The sequence below is a fragment of the Passer domesticus genome, chromosome 6 (assembly GCF_036417665.1).
Source record: "Passer domesticus isolate bPasDom1 chromosome 6, bPasDom1.hap1, whole genome shotgun sequence".
NCBI lineage: Eukaryota > Metazoa > Chordata > Aves > Passeriformes > Passeridae > Passer > Passer domesticus.
The window spans coordinates 11,133,633-11,153,476 of NC_087479.1; the positions used below are offsets into that span (position 1 = coordinate 11,133,633).

Sequence of the window (19,844 nt, forward strand, 5' to 3'; positions counted from 1 at the left end):
GCGGAGGCGCCGGGTGGCCGCAGAGATCCGCTGTCAATGAATGGGCCCCCGGCCATGAGAGTGCAAGATGGAGGAGCGGGGGGGGAGCGCCGGGCAGGGAAAGCGGCGGGGGAAGGAGGGGGGAAAGGAGTCGGGAGCAGGAGAAAAGAGCGGCGGCGGTGGGGGAAGAAATGGGCAGAGGGAGAAAGAACGGAGTACTGCGGGGGAAGGAACGAGGGTTAGAGGAAAGGAGCGGAGTGCCAGGAGGGAAGGGAGCGGTGGGGGCGGCAGGAAGGAAGGAGCGGGAGAACAGCGAGATGGAGGAGGGAGAGAAAGGGGGATGGGGAGAAAGGGGGCGTGAAGGGACGGGCGCGGGGCAGGGCGCTGAGGCCAGGCGCGGGTTCGGGGCTGCTGCGCTGCAGGCGCTGTGGGGGCGGGGCGGCGCGGAAGGCTCTGGCAGTTTCTAGAACGTCGCGCGGGGCCGGCGGGCGCCGCCAGGGGGCGCTGCGGGGCGCGGTCGCGGGGGGAGCGGGGCCGGGATGGGCCGGGATGTGCCGGGACGGGCCGGGATGTGCGGCCATCCCCGCGGGGCGGGGGCGCAAACGCCGCCCCTGGGGGCAGACGGGCGGCTGTGCCCGGTGAAGGACGAGGATTTACTAACGCAGATGTTTGTCCGGGGAAGCGAGTCCGGCTGAGCAGTGTTGGTGTCTAAGTCAGAGGTGCGGATAGCTGTGCGTGCAAAGGAATAGGGGGATGCGGCTAGGAGAGATACACTCCAAATAAAGATTCGGGGTATTTCTGTGAAACAGGAAAATCGAAGTCGTATATAAATCCCTAAATCAGAGAACAGTCCTGTCTCACCGTAGGTGCTGCAGGGTAGAATGAGTGTAAAGCAAGCCCATAGTAAAAGTCTTGACATCTATTTTCTGCATTCCTTAACGCTTCCAAATGGTTTCTGCCCATAAATAAGATCTGGGAAGGGCTTTTTTGTGTGTGTTGCTCTGGTGCTGAAACGAGGTGGTTAAGAAACTTGATATCAGAATGCCATTGTCACTGCTTGTAAGAGGATATATTAGGTAAGCTGTTCCGGATGGAATTTCAACTCCTCCCTCTCCTTCCACAGATGCCGGAAGCTGTGCAAACTCAGGACCAGCCAATGGAGGAGGAGGTGGAGACCTTTGCCTTTCAGGCTGAGATTGCTCAGTTGATGTCTCTGATCATCAACACTTTCTACTCCAACAAGGAAATCTTCCTCCGTGAGCTGATCTCCAATTCCTCAGATGTAAGTACCAAAAGTACTCTGGTGAATTCTGACACTTCCTGAGATTGTCTAGGATTAGTCAGGGAATGTTAAAGTATCTCTCTTTCCTTACAGGCTCTGGATAAGATCAGGTATGAAAGCTTGACTGACCCAAGCAAGCTGGATTCTGGGAAAGAGCTGAAAATTAACCTGATTCCAAACAAGCATGATCGCACCCTAACCATTGTGGATACTGGCATTGGGATGACCAAAGCTGACCTGGTCAACAACCTCGGTACCATTGCCAAGTCTGGCACCAAGGCTTTCATGGAAGCCCTGCAGGCAGGGGCCGATATCTCCATGATTGGGCAGTTTGGTGTTGGCTTCTACTCGGCCTACCTGGTTGCTGAGAAGGTGACAGTGATCACCAAGCACAACGATGACGAGCAGTACGCCTGGGAGTCCTCAGCTGGAGGGTCCTTCACCGTCAGACTGGACAATGGTGAGTGTGCAGTGTTCACCTTTCAGAGGTGTTTGGCATAGCCTGCCTTGGAAAAGACAGGAGACAAAAGGAATAATACAAGTAATGTGTCACATCAGGCATAGGTACATCCAGGTCATAGCTTGTAACTTCTGTTGGCATAATTTGGTATGTAGGGAATGCCCAGGTAAATGGTGCATTAAGCTTTCAAAGTTCACACATGGAAAAGTACTTGTAACACCTCAAGAACTTTGTATGCAGAGTCTTTAACGGCTCTGAACAGAGTAGTAGACGTGTTCTGAAGCTTGTTTGAAATAAATGCAGTAAACTTGAGAAAGCATAACCTAGGGTGTTTATATACACAGAAGCTTAATTTTGCTAAGGTAAAAAAATGGCTGGTAGAGCAATGTGGCTCTTAAAGAGTTAATCATTAAATCTGTTCTGCTACAGCAAAGTAAAATGTGCACTCCATTCTAGGTGAACCTCTGGGCCGTGGAACAAAAGTCATCCTGCATCTTAAAGAGGATCAAACCGAGTACCTGGAGGAGCGGCGAATCAAGGAAATCGTGAAGAAGCACTCTCAGTTCATTGGCTACCCCATCACACTCTTTGTACGTACCTTGCTTGAAATGCTAGTCAGTATTGGCAGTTTCAAAGGTGGGAGTTCATGTAAGAAGGAGCAGTCAGTCTTTATTTGGTTAGTTCAATTAGCATCTCTCAGATGCTGTGTAGAGGAAGCTGAGGAAATGTCGTTCTGTTACTTAAAGTGGTGTTTCACAGGGCTGTGTTAAAAAACCCAACATTTTCCAAGCCAGTAGTATCCAAACAGTTAATCCAGGTGTGTTGTTAGGAGTCATTCATGTAATGAAACTGAGTAGTAAGAGCTTGGCTCATAGGATGTGGAAACACCACCACTTGAGTTAGCACCCAGAGTGAGAGTCCTTGGAGTGTAGGAGGGAGAGCTTGACATCACGTTCTTGAAGTTTTCTGGTTTCATGAGGCTGCAAGGGGTACTTCAGAACTGTTAGTTACCAAATGTACAGCTTTTGCAATTCAAGCACTGATGCTGTTTTGTAGGTGGAGAAGGAGCGTGATAAGGAGGTGAGTGATGATGAGGCTGAGGAAAAGGAAGAGGAAAAAGAAGAGAAGGAGGAAAAGACAGAAGATAAACCAGAGATTGAGGATGTTGGCTCTGATGAAGAAGAGGAGAAGAAGGATGGAGATAAGAAGAAGAAGAAGAAGATTAAGGAGAAGTACATTGATCAGGAAGAGCTCAACAAGACCAAGCCCATTTGGACCAGGAATCCAGATGACATCACCAATGAGGAATATGGAGAATTCTACAAGAGTCTGACTAATGACTGGGAAGACCACCTGGCTGTCAAAGTAAGTTTTTGTCTTGAGACACAGCTACAGTTGCTGTATCTGTAGATATATATATATATATATACACACAAGCTATAACATACAGCACTGCAGCTGGAAGGTTGCTTAACATGCTGCTAAACTGATCTTTGTGCATTGGTGTTCACAGTCTGGATTGAGCCTGCAGTCAGGAAGTGCAGGTGCCTTCCCAGTTAATAGTTTAGTCACCATGTCTAATTGAGCTTGAAACTAGATTGCATATAAATATAAAAACTGATAAGGTTTGTAATTTGTCATCAAAAAGGTTTTGTGCCTCTTGTTTGATGATGGGAAGCGCTATAAGAACACATTTGTGTTCTAACTCTCAGTATACTGTGTAAGGAGCTGAATGTGTTCTGAATTGGTCTGCAGACCTCATAACACTAACGCAGCGTGTTTGTCTGAGCAAAGTGCTCCTTCCTCACCAGTCTCAGCTGATCTGTAGTCTGATCTCCCATGGGTTGCAGTTTGTGTTCTGCATTTGAAGAGCTGTTAAGTGCTTATCACAGTGGAACCAGGCAAACTGACTAAAATGAACATCTTGTTTTCTCACAGCACTTCTCTGTGGAAGGGCAGCTGGAATTCAGAGCTCTCCTGTTTGTCCCACGGCGTGCTCCCTTTGATCTGTTTGAAAACAGGAAGAAGAAGAACAATATCAAACTGTATGTGCGCAGAGTTTTCATCATGGACAACTGTGAGGAGCTGATCCCTGAATATCTGAGTGAGTATAGTTCTGTGCTAAGTGTTTCCTGAAAAGTTAGAAGAACTGCTTAGTTATTTTGTAGTTTCCTTTTTTATGTAAAGAAATTTGGAAGCAGTTCTGAACAGCTGTTGAGCAGTTGAAAGTGTTGCTTAAGTTCATGTTTATTGGAGTTCTGTAGGAACAAAGTGATAGTTTCTAATGGGCAGAGGCACACATCAGTAGAGTGGCTGGTAGTATTTGTTTGAGACTAACAAAGGTAATTCTGTTGTATTGCAGATTTCATGAGAGGTGTGGTGGACTCTGAGGACTTGCCTCTGAACATTTCTCGTGAAATGCTGCAACAAAGCAAGATCCTGAAAGTGATCCGGAAGAACTTGGTGAAGAAGTGCTTGGAACTTTTCACTGAGCTGGCTGAAGACAAGGAGAACTACAAGAAGTTCTATGAGCAGTTCTCCAAGAATATCAAGGTTTGTAGCCTTTCTCCTGAACAGTGCTGACACTTGCAGTTGTGGGTTGGTGTTGTGCCTGAGCTACTAAACTACCACAGTTGAGGTAGTTTAGTTCCTGAAGGAATCCCTTACTGATTTCTCTTTCTGCTCTTTGTAGCTTGGCATCCACGAGGACTCGCAGAACCGCAAGAAGCTGTCAGAGTTGCTGAGGTACTACACATCTGCCTCTGGTGATGAGATGGTTTCTCTGAAGGATTACTGCACTCGGATGAAGGAAAACCAGAAACACGTCTACTACATTACTGGTGAGTTGGGACCTGAAATGGTCAGAAAGGCCAACAAAAACACCATGTGTAGGTTTACCTTTTGGGGGGATACATACCTGCTGTTACAGGGTTCCCAGTTCCCTTGCCTGGCAGGAATGGGAAGTGTTTTTTACCTGGGATTTCAGGAAATAGAAACTTGCTTCCAAATCAGTTAAAGAGCATTAAATGTGGGAGTGTTAAACAGTTTGAGTGTCCTTTGGGCTGTTGGTGCCCTTTTTTTCCTGTGGATGTGAAGCACCACAGGTGTTGTATGGGCTCTGCAGAAGCTGAACACGCTGCTGTTATAGTGCTGAGGTTGATCTGTGGTGGTGTTTGTTGCAGGTGAAACAAAGGATCAGGTGGCCAACTCTGCTTTCGTGGAGCGTCTCCGCAAACATGGGCTGGAAGTGATCTACATGATTGAGCCTATTGATGAGTACTGTGTGCAGCAGCTGAAGGAATTCGAAGGCAAGACCCTGGTTTCTGTAACAAAAGAGGGTCTGGAGCTTCCAGAGGATGAGGAAGAGAAAAAGAAACAGGAAGAAAAGAAAGCAAAGTTTGAAAATCTTTGCAAGATAATGAAAGATATCCTTGAAAAGAAAGTAGAAAAGGTAAAAGTAGTACTTGGTTTACCTGTGTGTAAAAGTCAGTTTAAGATGAATTTAGGGTAAATCAGTAGTACTTGCTGAAATGCTTAAATTGCGACCTTGGCTTTGTATTCCCTGTGCAGGTTGTTGTGTCCAATCGTTTAGTTACTTCTCCTTGCTGCATTGTAACAAGTACGTATGGCTGGACTGCCAACATGGAGAGGATCATGAAGGCGCAGGCATTAAGGGACAACTCCACAATGGGATACATGGCAGCAAAGAAGCACCTGGAGATCAATCCTGATCATTCCATCATCGAAACACTGAGGCAGAAAGCAGAGGCTGATAAGAATGACAAGTCTGTGAAGGATCTTGTCATCTTGCTGTATGAGACAGCACTCCTGTCCTCTGGCTTCAGCTTGGAAGACCCTCAGACACATGCCAACCGCATTTACAGAATGATCAAACTTGGGCTGGGTAAGTTGCTGAATCTGTGCTGGCTCCCATGAACTTGGGGTGTATTGCCTTGGTCCTGCTTGGTACCAGTGTGGGAAATGAGCCCTCAGGAGGCTGCAGTAGTGTGGAAAGGTTTGGGTCGTGCTGTCAGCATTAACGGGCGTGTGTTCCCTGCACAGGCATCGATGAAGATGACACTGCTGCAGAAGAAGCCAGTCCAGCTGTCACCGAGGAGATGCCGCCTCTGGAAGGAGACGATGACACATCACGCATGGAGGAGGTGGATTAAGCGAGTTTACAGGAACTCATGAATGTTTCCTTGGCTAATATGAATAAGTTATATTTTGTATATTATGAATGTTACCTGCCAAAAAAAATCTTTGACACTTTGTCTGCATTCCCTCTTTATATTTATTTTCGAAGATGTTATACCTTTATTTTTGTTACATTGCTTTTTCAGCTGATGTGAGATAAAAATGCCATTGAGGGAATATTTTCTTTAACACTGTACAACCCTAAACAGGCAAGTGAGGAGTAGTTATTTTTGTCTGTATTAGCTGGTTGCAGGTGGCAGGGTTTTTGACTTATTCTTAATTGCCAGAAATGTGGAAAGAAGTAACGAAGATGGGAAGACACCAGGGTGTTCAAGTTTGTTTAGTGTTACTCAGCTCTTCAGTTCTTAAGTGTCTAACATACAGTACCTAGTAACTAGGTATCTAGGAGAGCTGAATCTCTTGGGGAAGCTTTAATCCTTCTGCTCCTAACAAGGTCTTGATGTTTAAAGTTGTTTTTTATACTGTTCAAGGATTCTGGATTGCACTCTACCATAGAATAGAATCCACTGTAAATCTCTATTGTGACTTATGCAACTCTGCATGTACAGTTCAAACCTAGAACTGTAAGAATAAAAGTGTTAAGAATTGAGCTGTGTCACTGACTTGTCTGTTCATACTGACAAAACTCCTCTGCCTGTGCCCATGTGAGTTGCTGCTGTGAATCCTGAGCTCCAGCTGCTGCCCTGCTTCATGTGTAATGGTGTGGGGCATGCTTGGGGATCCCACTGCACAGCCAGTGCCACACCAGAGCAGGAAGGGCCTCTGGAAAAGTCATGGGCTCCAAGCTGGGGTGTCATTCATGTGGATGTTCAGCAATTGTTCTGAACTCTGGGTGAATGGAACTGCAGCCCTGTTCCTTGGTGCTGCTGGGAGGTGATAAAGAACTGTTACCTGGGCAGTTCCAGTAACACATCACAGCATGCCAGAGAACTGGGTGGTTGTGCTGCATTCTCTGTCCTTGGCATTTGTCTTGGAGTAGCAAAGAGAAATTTTTTGGAAGCTGCTCCCTTCAGCAGTTTGGCCTTGGTGCCTGTTCGGTGCCCTTTTGCTGACTTCAGGCAGCTTGTATTTGGTACAATGTCTTAAAATTCAATTAACCGATTTGGGAGGTGGGGGGGTTTAAGGGGCAAATTGTGACCAGCCTGCCCTGCAGGTTTTCTGTCCATTTGTTCTGCTCCATGATACAGGAATTCCCAGTATAAAATAATTCACATATATATTACACTAGTGTCTTGGGTGTTCTTTTTGTAGTAAGGTGAGAAGATGGAGTTTCTGGTGCTAGCTGTATTTCACAGGTACCTAAACTCAGTGTCATGCAAACCAATTCAAAATAGCTTGCACAACTGGTTTGTAAGGAGATGTTTATTTCAAATCAGCACTTGGGGCAGGAGAGCCCAACCCCTGTTTTGTGGATACCCTGCAAGCTGAGGAATTCAAGTGGTGCTCCTGTATGTCAGTTCAATAGACTGGGGTGATCACATGGCTCCAAATCTGAATCTGTATCAAGGATGAGAAGAAGATTGATATGAAAAATCAACTGCTTCAGTGCTGCTTACACAGCTGCTGAAGGCTGAATGGGTGTGACAAGTGGGGCGTTGGTCTTCCACACCTCCCACTCTGTATCATGACATGAAATGTCCAAAATCGTTTCACATTATGGGTGCCTCATAAAAGTCTGCAGAAGAGACTGGTGCCTGCAGGCCAGTGAAAGCAGCCCTGTCAAAGCAAGGACATCAATTCCTTGGTCAGCGGGGCAGGAGCTGTGGCTCCCCAGAGCCCTGCCTGGGGGCTGTGTGAGATGTGCTTCGATCTCAAGCGAGCTGTGCCTCGGCAGGGGCTCTCAGCTCAGCCTGGGTGAGATGTCCCTGTGTTCCATCACCCCTCACAGTGATGGATGTACTGCTGCTGTTATAACCAACATGGCATTAAGCCAGATGCAGAAAGGGAGTTACAGTTTCCAATGTGTGCACCACTATTGACTTCCAGTTTGGTGCGTGGGTGACAGAAGCAATGATCAGCAGGAAATGCTTCCTTCTGTAACCTTCAGTCTTGGAGGTTATCAAAGAGCAGACTTGAGCAAGCTTTAGTTATTGCTTCAAGACCTCAGTATCAAACAGGATTCAACAGTATTGAATCAAAACTAAGAGATATCCCAAGGTATGTGTGACTTGTGACCAAAATCTATTCTACAAGATCTTTCATAATGTGTAAAAAAATGGTGAAAATCTCTTCCAGTTAGTAACACCAGGATTTAAAATTTACAGTGATAATGCTAAAGATTTTTCCACTTGGTCAGCGATGATACAAGTCTTAACCTCTCTTGAAAACTAATTTATCACTAAGAGAATAATTCAGGTGAAACTTTCATGTTATCTCCAGTATTTCTTGCCCCGAGAATGTGTTGGATGTTTTTGAATCATTCCCTGCATTACACTGAGCAGCCAGACCATAAGAAACCTGGACTCAAGGAAAATCAGAGCTTGCTGGGGCTGGCACAAGTTCTGTGCAGAGCCAAGAGTGAGGCAGAGCACTGAGCAGTGGGAAATGATGGGAATGAACCCTGGAGTGAGTGTTCTGCACCTCTGGGACCCTCGAGCCACCTCCCTGTCCCCACTGCAGCCGGTGGCATCACCTGTGTGCCCTGGGAGGGGCACCCCCGAGGTGTCCCCTGGGATGAGTTGTGTGGCTGTACCTGCTGTGGGACTCGGGCTGTGCTCTCCCTTGCAGCCACCATTTCATTTCATCTGCAGCCCAAGCTGTCCACGGAGCCCGGGCCTTGCTGTAACAGCTGCTGCTTGTAAAGAGCCCCGTAGCTAATTCTGGGCAGCCTTTTGTGGGAGTAATGACTCCCAGCCCTGTGTTTGGGTGAAGCATGATGGTCATTTGTGCTCATTGAGCCCAGCTGGTGCTGCAGGCACTAGCACAGCCTCCTTAGCTCCCACTTCAGCCGTGGGAGGTGCTGTGGGGTGGGGAGTGAGATTTTAGTTGCTATGTTTTGAAAATGGTTGGAGATTCTGAGGAGAAGGAATAAACATCAGATGGTTTTAGTCTGGTCAGAGAAGGTAAGGAGATGAAAAGGGAGATGTCAGAGGAAAAAAGAGCTGTAAGCAGCAGGGTCCAGAAACGGGGTGAAGGCTTGTGAGCTGCTCCTGGTACAGCTGCTGTCACTGTCACCCCCACTGGGACTTGTTCCTGGTGCCTTTTCAGAGCAACAACCCACTGCTGGCTTTAGAGTGAGATGTTTGTTTTGCTGAGGTTTTTATACAGTACCTTTTGCACTGTGCAGAAAGATGCAAGAAAGCCAGCTAGGAAAGAGATAATGGCAAGAAAAGGAATTTGATTTGGAAAAAAAGTAAAGATAGTTCCTCATTTCCTATAAAAAGAAAAGAAAGGGAATGGAGATATGGCTTTTAAAGGGTCAAATCAGATCTGCTTCTTTGTGAAAAATAGACCTGATGCCTAGCTCCAGTACAAACAGCACCTGCAGTTCATACTAGACCTTAACAGTAAAAATACTGTTCCTGGTATTTAAAAACAGTAAAATTGCTGTGCTGGATTGTAAGTGATTAAGAAAGTGCTCAGACAGCTTTGTGTGTCCAGCTACAGCTGTCCCTCTGCTACAGGGAGATCATCTGCTCCAGCAGATCGCAGGAAGAAACATCTTTGGTCACCCAAAGGGTGCTGCCCTTGGCTGTCGGCTCTTCTGTCAGCCTGAGGGTCGTGTGATGGAAATGAGGCTCTAGAAAATAAACTGGTGAGAGCAGAGGGGAAGGTCACCAGGCTTTGCAGACTTATAGATATATTTATATATAATATACATGTATGTGTGTATATTTTATATACAGATGGGAAATGCAGTGACTGAAAGAGTGCAGGCCCCACAGGGAGAGCAGCCTGGAGCCTTGCAGCGGCACAAAGGATTTTCTTTCACGGGAGGGTTTCACTCTGGAGCCTTCTTGCGGAATTCCCGGTGCTGGGAAGGAGCAGCTCCGCAGGTGGGGGCGGTTGAGCGGGGCCGTGCGGGGCGAGGTGCGGGCGGCGGGCCCTGCCCACAAAGCCGGGGCGGCGGGAGGCGCCGGGGCCGCGATGGCCTCGGCCGGGCGGCGGCAGCGGCGCAGGAGGAGGCGGGAGGCCGGACCGGCCATGGAGGGTACGGCAGGGAGGGAAGGAGGGAGCCCCTGTGACAGAGCCCTGAGGGGGATGTGTGAGTGTACAGGGACTGCACTTTGGGAATGGGGAACTGGAACAGGGGGCTGGCGTATGGCACAGCTTTGCGTTTATCCCCCTCCAGCCTGGCTGGGTGTCTTCAGCACAAATACCTCTTTAAGGATTCAGAAAACTTGCAGTGCCTAAAGGAAAAGGGGGGAAAACCCACAGTGGTCTGGTATAAGCTTCATTAAAAAAGTTATATTTTCCTCATTCTTAATGAAGGACCAATGAACAAAGTCTTGTTGTGGTAGAAAACAGTGGCTGCTTCATATTTATTTTTAAACAGAAGCTGCCTTTGATTGACTATGTGAAGGACTGATTAACTTTTCTGGCATAAAGGGAGCAGCCATGTCTGGGCATTTTATCTCAGAGAAGGTTTTCTCTAATGTGCTCTCCTACCCTCTACCTGTTTCAGTAGATGCTCAGGAAAAGGAAGATTCTGTTAAAAGCCCAGACTGCGTGGAAAGACTGGCACGAAAATACATGGTAAATTTAAAAATTGCTGCTTCTCTACCTGCCTATTAAAATACAATTCAGAAAGTGTTGGTTTGCCCTTGGCCTGGTGATGCAGCTGCATCAGCTGGAAAAGATTGTATGAAGAACAGGTGTGGATGAATTAATTTAAATGGGAGGGATGGAGGTAACTCCTCCACTTGTGTGCTACCCTCTAGGGACGAGGTTTGTTTTTAAGTTCTCTTTCTAAGCAAGAGCTTCCGAAAAGATGAGAGTGTTTTGAGTCATTCATCTGCAGTTACATTTCTGAGCTGTAGGGTTACCAAATGCAAAGAAACAAGCAGAACCACAGCACAAATTAAAAAATGTTTTGTAAAGTTACTCACAAGCCTGGAGTAACCATTGTTAGCAAGTGTGAGGCATGTTCAGGACTGCTTCCCTTTGTGGTTTTGGGGGTGAGGAGTGATGAGAGAGGCTTTCATTTTCCCCTTATGTCTCACTTGCACAACCCAACCAGCACCACAGCTGTGGGATATTTGGGAAGATGAGCTGGCTTCAGGTGGGGAAGCTTTAGAGAAATTCAGCACCTGCAGCTGGTACTAGAACTAAAGCTTCAGCCGGAAGCTGCAGTAACTTCTGCTTTGAGTGGATTTTCTTTTTTTTCCTCCTCTGCAGCAGAAGTGCACAGTGGAGTCAAGCACAGAGTCTGAGAATGAATCCAGGGCAGAGGTAAGGACTGACTCTGAGGTGTTCTGATGGTGATGTGATTTCTTGATGTGTATCCAACTCCTCCTTCAGCCTCAGTAGGGAGCATCCAAGGCATGTTGTGGGGTTGTTGGTTTTGTGACTGGAAAAAACCCAAAGCAACCCCAAACCCAATACTCCCCTTTCTATTGGGCTCTTTCTTACAGCTGTTACTAACTTTAGAAAAGTTGATTCTAGGGGGATAAGGCAGGAAAGGAACAGTGTTTTAGGCAGACAAATGCTAAGAAAATACTGACCTGAGATGTTCCTGGTGGTTAACTTTCAGCAGCTCTGGTCCAGTGTGATTTCTACAGCTCTGGGTGGAGAACCTCCACCTTCTGACTGTCCCTTTTGGAGGAGATTAAGAGCAGCTTTGTTCCTGTGGCAGTTAGTTATGGATATTGGAAACTTCTTGAACATTGCTCTGTCAAACCAGTGTGTTTAGTGCTGATGAAAAATGACCTGATGCTCTCAAGTGGAGAACAAAATAATTTGTGGGTAAAACTCTTTGGAATTGATGCTCACTGTTGGTCCATGTGAATCACTGTGCTTTGGGACTTGGCGAAGCTGCCTGCCAGGAGTCTGCCACCACTTCACCTTCCAGAAAGGTCAGGGCAAGGCTGGAGCTGTTCTCCTGTGGAAACCAGGCTGGAATCCAGCTGTGTGCTGGCTGGGCAGGGTGCAAGGGCAGCTCACACAGGGCCCAGCCTGAGCAAGGAGCTGGCTGCTCTCACCAAGGGTGCTGAGGCAGGACTGGGGGATTTCTGTGCCCTTTGGAGAAGCAGAAGGGCTTTGTGGGGGTGTCTCTGTCCTTGAGGCAGCACAAGAATAATGGTCACAAATGGGCTTGGACTTCAGCTCCTCTGACAAAGCCTTTGGTTTCCTGTTGAGCCCAGGTTCCTGAGCCCTGCTTTGTCTCAGCTGTGCTCAGTTCTCCCCCTTCCCACTGGAAAAAGCATGGCACTGACTGGCAGGGTTCTCTGAGCACCTGTGGTGGATCCTTTTCAAGAACTTTCCCACTTTCCTTGCTGTTAACTTCTTTTCCTTTGTGAGACTTGGTACCTGGGGTTTGCTCTCTAAAGGGAGTTGCCCTAAGCGGCTTTTTTTCTTAAATTAATAGGCCCAGACTCTAAGCACTATTTCAGGATTTCAAATCATCCCCATGTGAAAGAACAAAAAGGGACTGAGTGGGAGGGAAGGTCTCTAAACTGGATCCTGACTAGGATAGTGCTGGTTTGGTTTATTTTTCTGGTGGCCCATAATTACTAATTTTTCTCTTTAATGCAATGCTTTAAGTGCACTAAGACTTATCCTAACTCTATTTTAGGCTAACTTTACCAAACCTTTAAAAGTTAGACTGAGACACACTTTTTATTGTCTTTTAGCAAAGTGACAATCTGGCTTCCTCTTCTCTAGTATTTCCACCTAGAGAAATTCTGTTTTTCATTTGGTAACTTAAGGGAAAGTGCCTTATAATAAACCTATGTTAACTTCTCTTAAATAGGTTGTGCCTAGCCCACTTTCTGGAGGACCCAAGAAAGCAAAGGAATCCAGAAGACTACAAGTAGGTTTTGGGTATTACACAGTTCTTGGTGTCACATCCAAAAACTAAAACAGAGGTAGGAGTGTGCGGATAAACAGAAAAGCTTCCACAGTAAGTCTGTGACTTAGGTTGAATGGGATTTTGAAGTCCATTGTATGTTGCATCTTGTTTGGTTTGGTTTTTTTTTTTTTTTAAGGACAAATAATCCTCCACCGTGTTTAGGGATGTTTATTTTAGTTTGTAGATCCTTATGATGGTGATTCAGAAGATGCATCTGTTCACACTGACTGTGGTATAAAAGATGCACCATGGAGAAACAGTGCCTCAAAAGCAGTGCCTTTGGAGGATGCTGATACTTCAGAGGATGAAGAATCCTTCCCTAATCCCCCAAATGTCAGTGAAATTCAGGCAGTACATGACTGCAGAGCAGCCCTGGAGCTCCCTGGCCAGGAGAAGGGTCTGTTGCAGTCACCTCCAGGCCCAGGAGCATTTATCCCGGCGGGGCTGACACCTGACCACGCCTCACCGAGGGCTGTTAACCCTTCAGTCTCCGCGGGTCTCCCTGCAATCCTGGCTGGCACTGCTCCACAGCCCCTGCTCCCAGCTCACTGTGATGGCACAATGGCAGAGCAGCCCATAATTAAAAGAAAACAAGGGATTCCTGCTCCAGAGGGTGCTAGTGAAAAACTAAAGAAATTCCGTACCACTTAACCTAAGGGATGAATAAATCATTGGACAGACTGTTCTGGAGGATCATTCTGGTAGAGATTTCTTTTGCAGTGTGTACCTGAACTAACCAGGCTGCCTCAAGCCTGTTACAAATGCACTGCACTGTACAGTAAGCTCTGAGCTCCACCTGAAAAACTGAATCAAACAAGTTGTGTGGCAATTCCAGTGAAAACGAGCAAGGGTCTATCCACAGCATGGCAGACCAGCTTGGTGCCCAGGTCCTCTGGAAGCAGCAGCCCCAGCTCCTGTGTGCAGTACCTGGAGGCAGCTGCTCAGTTTCAGTGTAATCTCACCAACACTGACAAGGGTTTGTCAGGAGGGAAAGAAGAATGACCCTTGGCTGCAATTATCTTCCAACAGCTATGGCTTGTCTGGCACCTGCTTCACTGGTGTTTGGCTCCTGCTGTGCCTGACCTCCCTCCGAGTGGTGAATGATACAGGTTTGACTGCCAACAGCTGAACTGACTGCAACTGCTGGCAATCCAGCATTCATTTTCTGCTTCAAAGGGGGAGAAGTTGTCTAATTGCTGTTAACACAGCTGCTCCTTCCTTGTTGGACCAATGTTTTGGGCAGTTTCTGTGTAGCTGCCAGAACAGTGTTTACAATGTGATGTGGAACACATTAGCTCAGAGCTGCTTAGTGAAAGCAATCATTCAGGAGCTGCAGGAATGGTGCCCACAGATGGGAGACGAGTTAGGGAGCGAAGCCTGTCTCTCTGATCTCTCTTTCCTGTATGGTAATTTCTTTAATCAGGTTTAGAATCTGGGTAGTCCATTTGTGTGGGAGGGAAACTACTTACTATGAAAGTATAATTATGGCTTGAAAGATGTTAGTACCAGCAACTTTTTTTTGTACAACTGGCAGAGATTTTTAGTTTCCAGTTTCTTTCATAGGATGGAAAGCCATTCAAAATATTATTTAACTGCTAACATTGCACCCCTTCCATCTGTGTATATATTTTATTAAAGCAACTTCTCTTTCATCCTTATTCCCCTAGCTGGAAATGGTTTTTAATCAGCTTGGAACATATGTAGTTAAACAGTAAGTTTCAGAGGCTTTTGCCCCAAGACAGAAGCTACTGTGGTTGCCCCTTGACTTGTTCAGAGGCAAAGATGGCTGCAGTGAAAACTGTGAAGTTAATTGAAAAAAACCCCAAAAAAACAACTAACCACTTGCAGCTATAGATTTGTGTGTACTGTGACTAGGCTACAGCTCTCTCTGGAATGAAGATGTGTGACAAGCTTAAGAATACAACACTGTGAGGCAGCCAAGCCCCTTATTTTAAATCCCATTAGACACCCTAGCTCTCAGCCCCATTGGCTGAGGCTAAAGAAAACTGAAGCCCCTGACTTTCAAACTGCAGCCAACACCCCTGAACTGACCTAAAGAAGATTTTACTTAAAGCAGCTGTTTCACACAGCATGGAAAAAACATGACAGGAGAGGAAGTAAGTGGAAAGGTAAGCCACATGGGACAGTATCTACTCATTGGAATATGTTTATTCAGTATGAGAATCCAGATGTGGATTAACCTGTAACCTGAAATTTCAGCTTTTGTTAATTCAGGCCTAATGCAGAAGTTAACATAAAAGAGCTGAGGAGTGTGCTCAAGCTCTAGGGTAGCTGAGACTCTTGATCTCCCCATCAGTGTTTGCCAATAGGTGGAACTGGTTTAGGCAGTTTTAATAGTAGCTGTAAGTGGTGCCACAGCCCAGGTCTGTGAGCTGGGCACAAACAGCAGCTGCTGAAAGGGAGGTGCATGTTCAGTGGAGCTGCCAACAGCCAGCTCTTCATTTAAGCTAATACTTCATACTGCAGCTGGTCCCCAGAGCATGCTGCTAGCAGGAGGTGCTTTTTTCTGTAAATATAATTGAAACTATGCTGGAGGCACTAATACCAGTTCCAGACATTCTGGTGCTGGAAAGCAAAGTCCCTCACAGAGGCTGAGACAAAGCAAAGGCATTAGAGTTACAACTCATCTTGGATCACGCTGCATGTAGTTCTCATCTCAGTTCCTCACAACTGGGTAAGAACTGCACAAAGATTATCAAAATGCATGTGCTTCACTGGTCTGGGTTTCACACTTTGCAAAGTAACAAAACCAGGACAGTTAATCAGGGATTAACTTTGCAAAACAGTAGGGAGAGGGCAGACAGCAGAATTCTGTTTTAGTAAACAGCAAGCATTGACCAAAACAAGTATGTGAGGCAGGTGGAGACTGCAATTTTTCTTCCCAGTCCAGGCTTGTACTATAGAACCCCTTATCACAGAAAAATACCAGAGCTGATGAAAGTCACTGCTTTCATAGGAGCAATCAGTGAAGGAAGGGCTTCCCAGGATTTCAGTTTTGAGATTAGAAAGCTGTGTACTGCATTCTTCACACACATCTTTGAACACTTGACTTTAGCCACTGTCAGAGAGGACAGCTGTTCTGAGAGGATGATCAGAAAGGCAGAAATGCTTAGCCAACAAATTCAGGATCAGAAAAAGCAGGCAAATGCCCAAACCATTACAGCAACCCAAGCAATTAGCAGGAACTCTCAGCTTTCCTAATTTAGTAACGGTTGGTCACATGTGAGAGTCTCAAATAATATTGTAACTCCTTGTGTAAGCATTTAATAGCCTCCTCTTGGGTTACTGAGACAAATCTGGAGACATATTTTACCATAAAAGCAGTTTAAGAAATAGGAAGCTCTGGGGTCAGTAGGACAAGAAAGTATAGTTCAGGATGCTTCAGCTTCTCAGTGCAATTGTGGCAGGTTACTTCAAGTAAGACCCAGTCCACCGCAAGTAATTAATGCAATGGCCTGATTGTCACAGCAGATATCAGGTTTTGTGTCTTACTGTACTACAGATTTACACTCCAAGGTTCCTGATACTGGAGGTTAGCTTGAAGAGCAATTCATAGTTATTCTCTGAAAAGATCATGGGTATGTATTTTCCCGACCAAAATCATCACTAAGAATTAGGTAACAGAAAGAGATGGTCAACATTTTTGCTATATATTTTATTTAATATAACATAATCCATCAAATATCACATCTACCAATAACCTTCTAAAAACCTCATTCAATCTTCCTTCAAAGAAATCTCTCCAGCCTATCAGCTTCCTATTGCACCGTCACCTTTCCAGCCAACTTGACACAAATCCATCTGCTAACCTACCCTGATTAAAAAAGTACAGGTGAGCACTACACAGAAGACTGACACTTACTATAGCACTAACCAGTGAAAATAGATTTGTTCACTCAGTGCAGAGAACTGCAACACCACGTTCATAGAAGCTGCGGGGATCTTCCTTGGTGGCTATTTCAAAGTCAACGGTGAAAATCAGATCAGCACGAGTGAAGTTCAGATAAACTGGTAAAGTAACCTGGGGAAAAACATGAATAGAGAAGAGTTCTGTAAGACAGCTGAAGAGTGTCACAGGTTTCTGTAAATTATATGGTACCAATGAGATGGGAATTTAGTCTCGGATAACTCAGTACTCAAACTATGAGGAAAAAACCCCAAGACTTAATAAATTCACAGATGCTGCTATAGATATAAATTTGAGTTTTGACTTGAACAGCATTTTTGGATGTCTCTCCTTTTTATCAATCTACAAAGGAAAGACAGAATCAGCACTAGGTCTGTTTGCTGCTGACCCTGAAATCAGATGCCAACTGACAGCAAGAGTAATTAGAGAACACCAATTTGTTGTGCCCGGTACAAGAATCCATAAAGCCTTAGGAAAGAATTGCTGGGGATATCTAAATATTTTCATCAATACTTACAACATTTGCTTTTTTATCAGCGTTTGTCTGCTTGATCCAGCGAAGCTGTGTAATGGGCAGGACAGTTGAAATAGCATTCGAAAGCGACAGCTTGTTGTTACTGCATGTAGCTCCCTGAAGCTTCAGGCCTGTAAATTGCAATGCAGTTTAGAGTTTTAAGAGCTTTCATACATCCAAAGGCTGTCTCCCTCTGTATCATTTAAGGGCCAAGTCCACTAAATGAGAAGTATTTCATACTGCAAAATGAAGATGTTGTAGGTGATACACTATGCAATACCACTTCAATATATACTGACCTGAGATTTATTAGCATTGGAAGTACTTCCTAATAACTAATCTGAAAATACTTTCAGAAAGCATGTATTAACTTTTTCAACAACAACATCTTTTTCATTTGACATAGCCCATTTAATACCAGAAGCTTCTGAAAACATTTCAGAGGAAGGTCCCTTCCTTCAGCTCAGTTTACCTGTGACTCCAAAGCTGCAGGCATCCAGGACTGCATTCTGGGTAGTTGTAACATTGACCTCAAGACAGAGTTCTTCAAGGGACCAACTGTTTGCCTGGGCAACATATTGTCTTGTAGCAGTAATATATGCCTCTGGTACAAACAGGCCACCCAGGCACACATGGATGTTCTATTTAAGGGGGGAAAATATAGGGAAAAAAAAGTATTTCAGCTGCAGTATTAATTAATGACCAGTACAAATTCTTCAGCAATCTATTTACATTAAAATGTTCCTGCTGCTACTGGAACACAGTGTAACTGCTAAGATGCTTTTTGCTCTGAGGCTTTGTCTCCCACTGTTCCACAATACTAATGCTCCCTCTGATCTCTGTGCACAGTTACTCTGCTAAGCCTCACCACGCTGTGATCAGGAGATGCTCAGCAGCATTCACAGACATTTCAGAGAACTGGCTCAAGTTCATTGACTGAGAGACTGTTTAGAAGTCCTGATGTGAAGACTCCAGAAAGCAGTTACACAGCTACACCAATAACCCCAAGAAGTCAGCACAAGGTACCTTCAGTTCTTTTGCTCCACCAGATGCAGCTGCCTGGGAAATATTCTGGAGCTGTTTGATGCGCTCGCTGAAGTCAGACACCCACTGGATAACAGTCATACCAGCTGGCACTGTGTAATGAGACCAGCTACGAGGCAAAATACCTACAAAGATGTGATTAGAATTAAGTTTGGTTCATATACAGAAACTACACACTATTTGGTTGAAAGGGTGAAATTACACACTATACTGAAACTATATTGAAAGTAATACTTGGACTGGAATATCAGCCTCTATTTTAAAAGGCCCTTCAGTAAGTGAAAACACTTTCAAGGATCACAGAGCAAATGGCCTCTAGGTCTACTTTGCATTTAAAATGCCACCCACTTACAGATATCCTTCAAGAGCAGCTGCAGTTACACACAGCTTTTTATTGTAAGACCTAAGCTTCAGCTCTGCATGAAGATTTGAGTTCTTTAGAAGAAAAATGAAGAGATCAAGTATCTGTGTTTCAGAAAATGCTTTTGTTGAAATCACCACCTATTACATCATAAAGCATGTCTGTGAAAATTCTACATGTATGTACAATCTTTAAATAGAAATTCAGAGAACTTGAATATTTTCTAGATTTTATAGGACCAATACTGCTCATTTGGTGGTATAAATAACTTTGTTCTGTCACAAGTCAGAAATTGAGAGAATTTAGTAAGATTTCAGCCCAGAAATTAAGCTGCTAATATAAATTGTACAAAAAAGCCTAATAATATTACTATTAAAGCTAAACTACTATATTAGAGCCTAATTATTAGGCTATCATCAACCTCAACTTCAAATCTCATATCAAGCCAATGGGAATTTTATGCTCAAATTTAAGTATTACTTGTGTCAAATGACAAAGTCTATCCACATTTTTCTATCATTTTTGGGTTTTTTTAAGCTGCTAACCACAGCAGCCTCTTACAGAGTGCAAGAAGCAAAGAGAGCCCTGGGAGATGCTAGCTGGAATTGCCATACCTTTCACCAGCTCATTTATCAGTGTACGCAAATAGTTGGTTTGTTTCTTTTTCCCTTCACACACTTGAACCACGTCTGCCAGGTCCTGACGAACATCCTGCAGCAGCTTAGCACCCATTTTCACCTCTCTCTCAAAGAACCGGAACAAAGGATCCTGATGGTCAAAACATTCAAAAGTAAGATGCAGATCAAAGGTCTTGCTGGAAAACTGTTATGAAAAACAACCCCCAAATTCTGGGTGGATGGAGCAGTAACACTGACTACAAGCACTGAACAGGAAGATGCAGCCTGTGGTGCAAAAGTGATTGCAGAAACTGTTTTACAACCAACAATCTCCTCTCCCTTGGAGAAGCAAGAAAGTAGAAGTCACAGTTGAACAATTAATGCAGACTGCCTGGCTAGACTGTTTGCCATTGCATTTCTTCAAATGCTACC

General features: G+C 45.1%; 3 protein-coding genes across 17 annotated transcripts in view; 2 read left to right on the top strand and 1 right to left on the bottom strand.

Moving 5' to 3' along the window:
- The first annotated feature begins 1,086 nt into the window (after positions 1-1,086).
- On the top strand, positions 1,087-6,528 carry HSP90AA1 (heat shock protein 90 alpha family class A member 1). Its single transcript, XM_064423321.1, has 10 exons — positions 1,087-1,261; positions 1,355-1,721; positions 2,178-2,311; positions 2,778-3,086; positions 3,660-3,825; positions 4,084-4,274; positions 4,414-4,561; positions 4,904-5,172; positions 5,292-5,625; positions 5,784-6,528. The coding sequence occupies exons 1-10, from the start codon at positions 1,103-1,105 to the stop codon at positions 5,891-5,893; spliced, it is 2,187 nt and encodes a 728-aa protein (XP_064279391.1). The 5' UTR covers positions 1,087-1,102; the 3' UTR covers positions 5,894-6,528.
- A 2,250-nt stretch (positions 6,529-8,778) lies between these two features.
- Positions 8,779-14,606, top strand: LOC135302629 (uncharacterized). 15 transcript variants are annotated; one of them, XM_064423336.1, is made up of 6 exons: positions 8,781-9,001; positions 9,785-9,934; positions 10,564-10,634; positions 11,277-11,330; positions 12,850-12,909; positions 13,126-14,606. In XM_064423336.1, exons 3-6 carry the CDS (start codon positions 10,632-10,634, stop codon positions 13,597-13,599), a joined length of 591 nt encoding a protein of 196 aa, XP_064279406.1. In that variant the 5' UTR covers positions 8,781-9,001; positions 9,785-9,934; positions 10,564-10,631; the 3' UTR covers positions 13,600-14,606. The 15 variants fall into 15 exon arrangements, with proteins under 15 accessions (XP_064279414.1, XP_064279408.1, XP_064279409.1 ...); XM_064423334.1 differs by lacking the exon at positions 8,781-9,001 and adding an exon at positions 9,617-9,693; XM_064423342.1 differs by lacking the exon at positions 8,781-9,001 and adding an exon at positions 9,617-9,693 and having other exon boundaries at positions 11,280-11,330.
- Positions 14,607-16,605: 1,999 nt separating this feature from the next.
- Positions 16,606-19,844, bottom strand: part of DYNC1H1 (dynein cytoplasmic 1 heavy chain 1) — a 45,306-nt gene continuing 42,067 nt past the window's right edge. Inside the window, exons 74-78 of the mRNA XM_064423320.1 lie at positions 19,410-19,563; positions 18,417-18,559; positions 17,863-18,031; positions 17,394-17,521; positions 16,606-16,990 (exon numbers count right to left, since the gene is read on the bottom strand). Coding sequence (XP_064279390.1) covers positions 16,862-16,990; positions 17,394-17,521; positions 17,863-18,031; positions 18,417-18,559; positions 19,410-19,563 — 723 coding nt within the window. The 3' untranslated portion in view covers positions 16,606-16,861. The remainder of the gene's footprint in view (positions 16,991-17,393; positions 17,522-17,862; positions 18,032-18,416; positions 18,560-19,409; positions 19,564-19,844) is intronic.

Bases quoted from the DNA above. Each gene is read 5' to 3' on its own strand.
- HSP90AA1 (XM_064423321.1), top strand. From the start codon at position 1,103: ATGCCGGAAGCTGTGCAAACTCAGGACCAGCCAATGGAGGAGGAGGTG. The intron at 2,312-2,777 runs GTACGTACCTTG...GCTGTTTTGTAG, and splicing joins GCTACCCCATCACACTCTTT to GTGGAGAAGGAGCGTGATAA. The intron at 3,826-4,083 runs GTGAGTATAGTT...GTTGTATTGCAG, and splicing joins GCTGATCCCTGAATATCTGA to ATTTCATGAGAGGTGTGGTG.
- LOC135302629 (XM_064423328.1), top strand. The intron at 10,635-11,276 runs GTAAATTTAAAA...CCTCCTCTGCAG, and splicing joins GACTGGCACGAAAATACATG to CAGAAGTGCACAGTGGAGTC. The intron at 11,331-12,849 runs GTAAGGACTGAC...TCTCTTAAATAG, and splicing joins AGAATGAATCCAGGGCAGAG to GTTGTGCCTAGCCCACTTTC.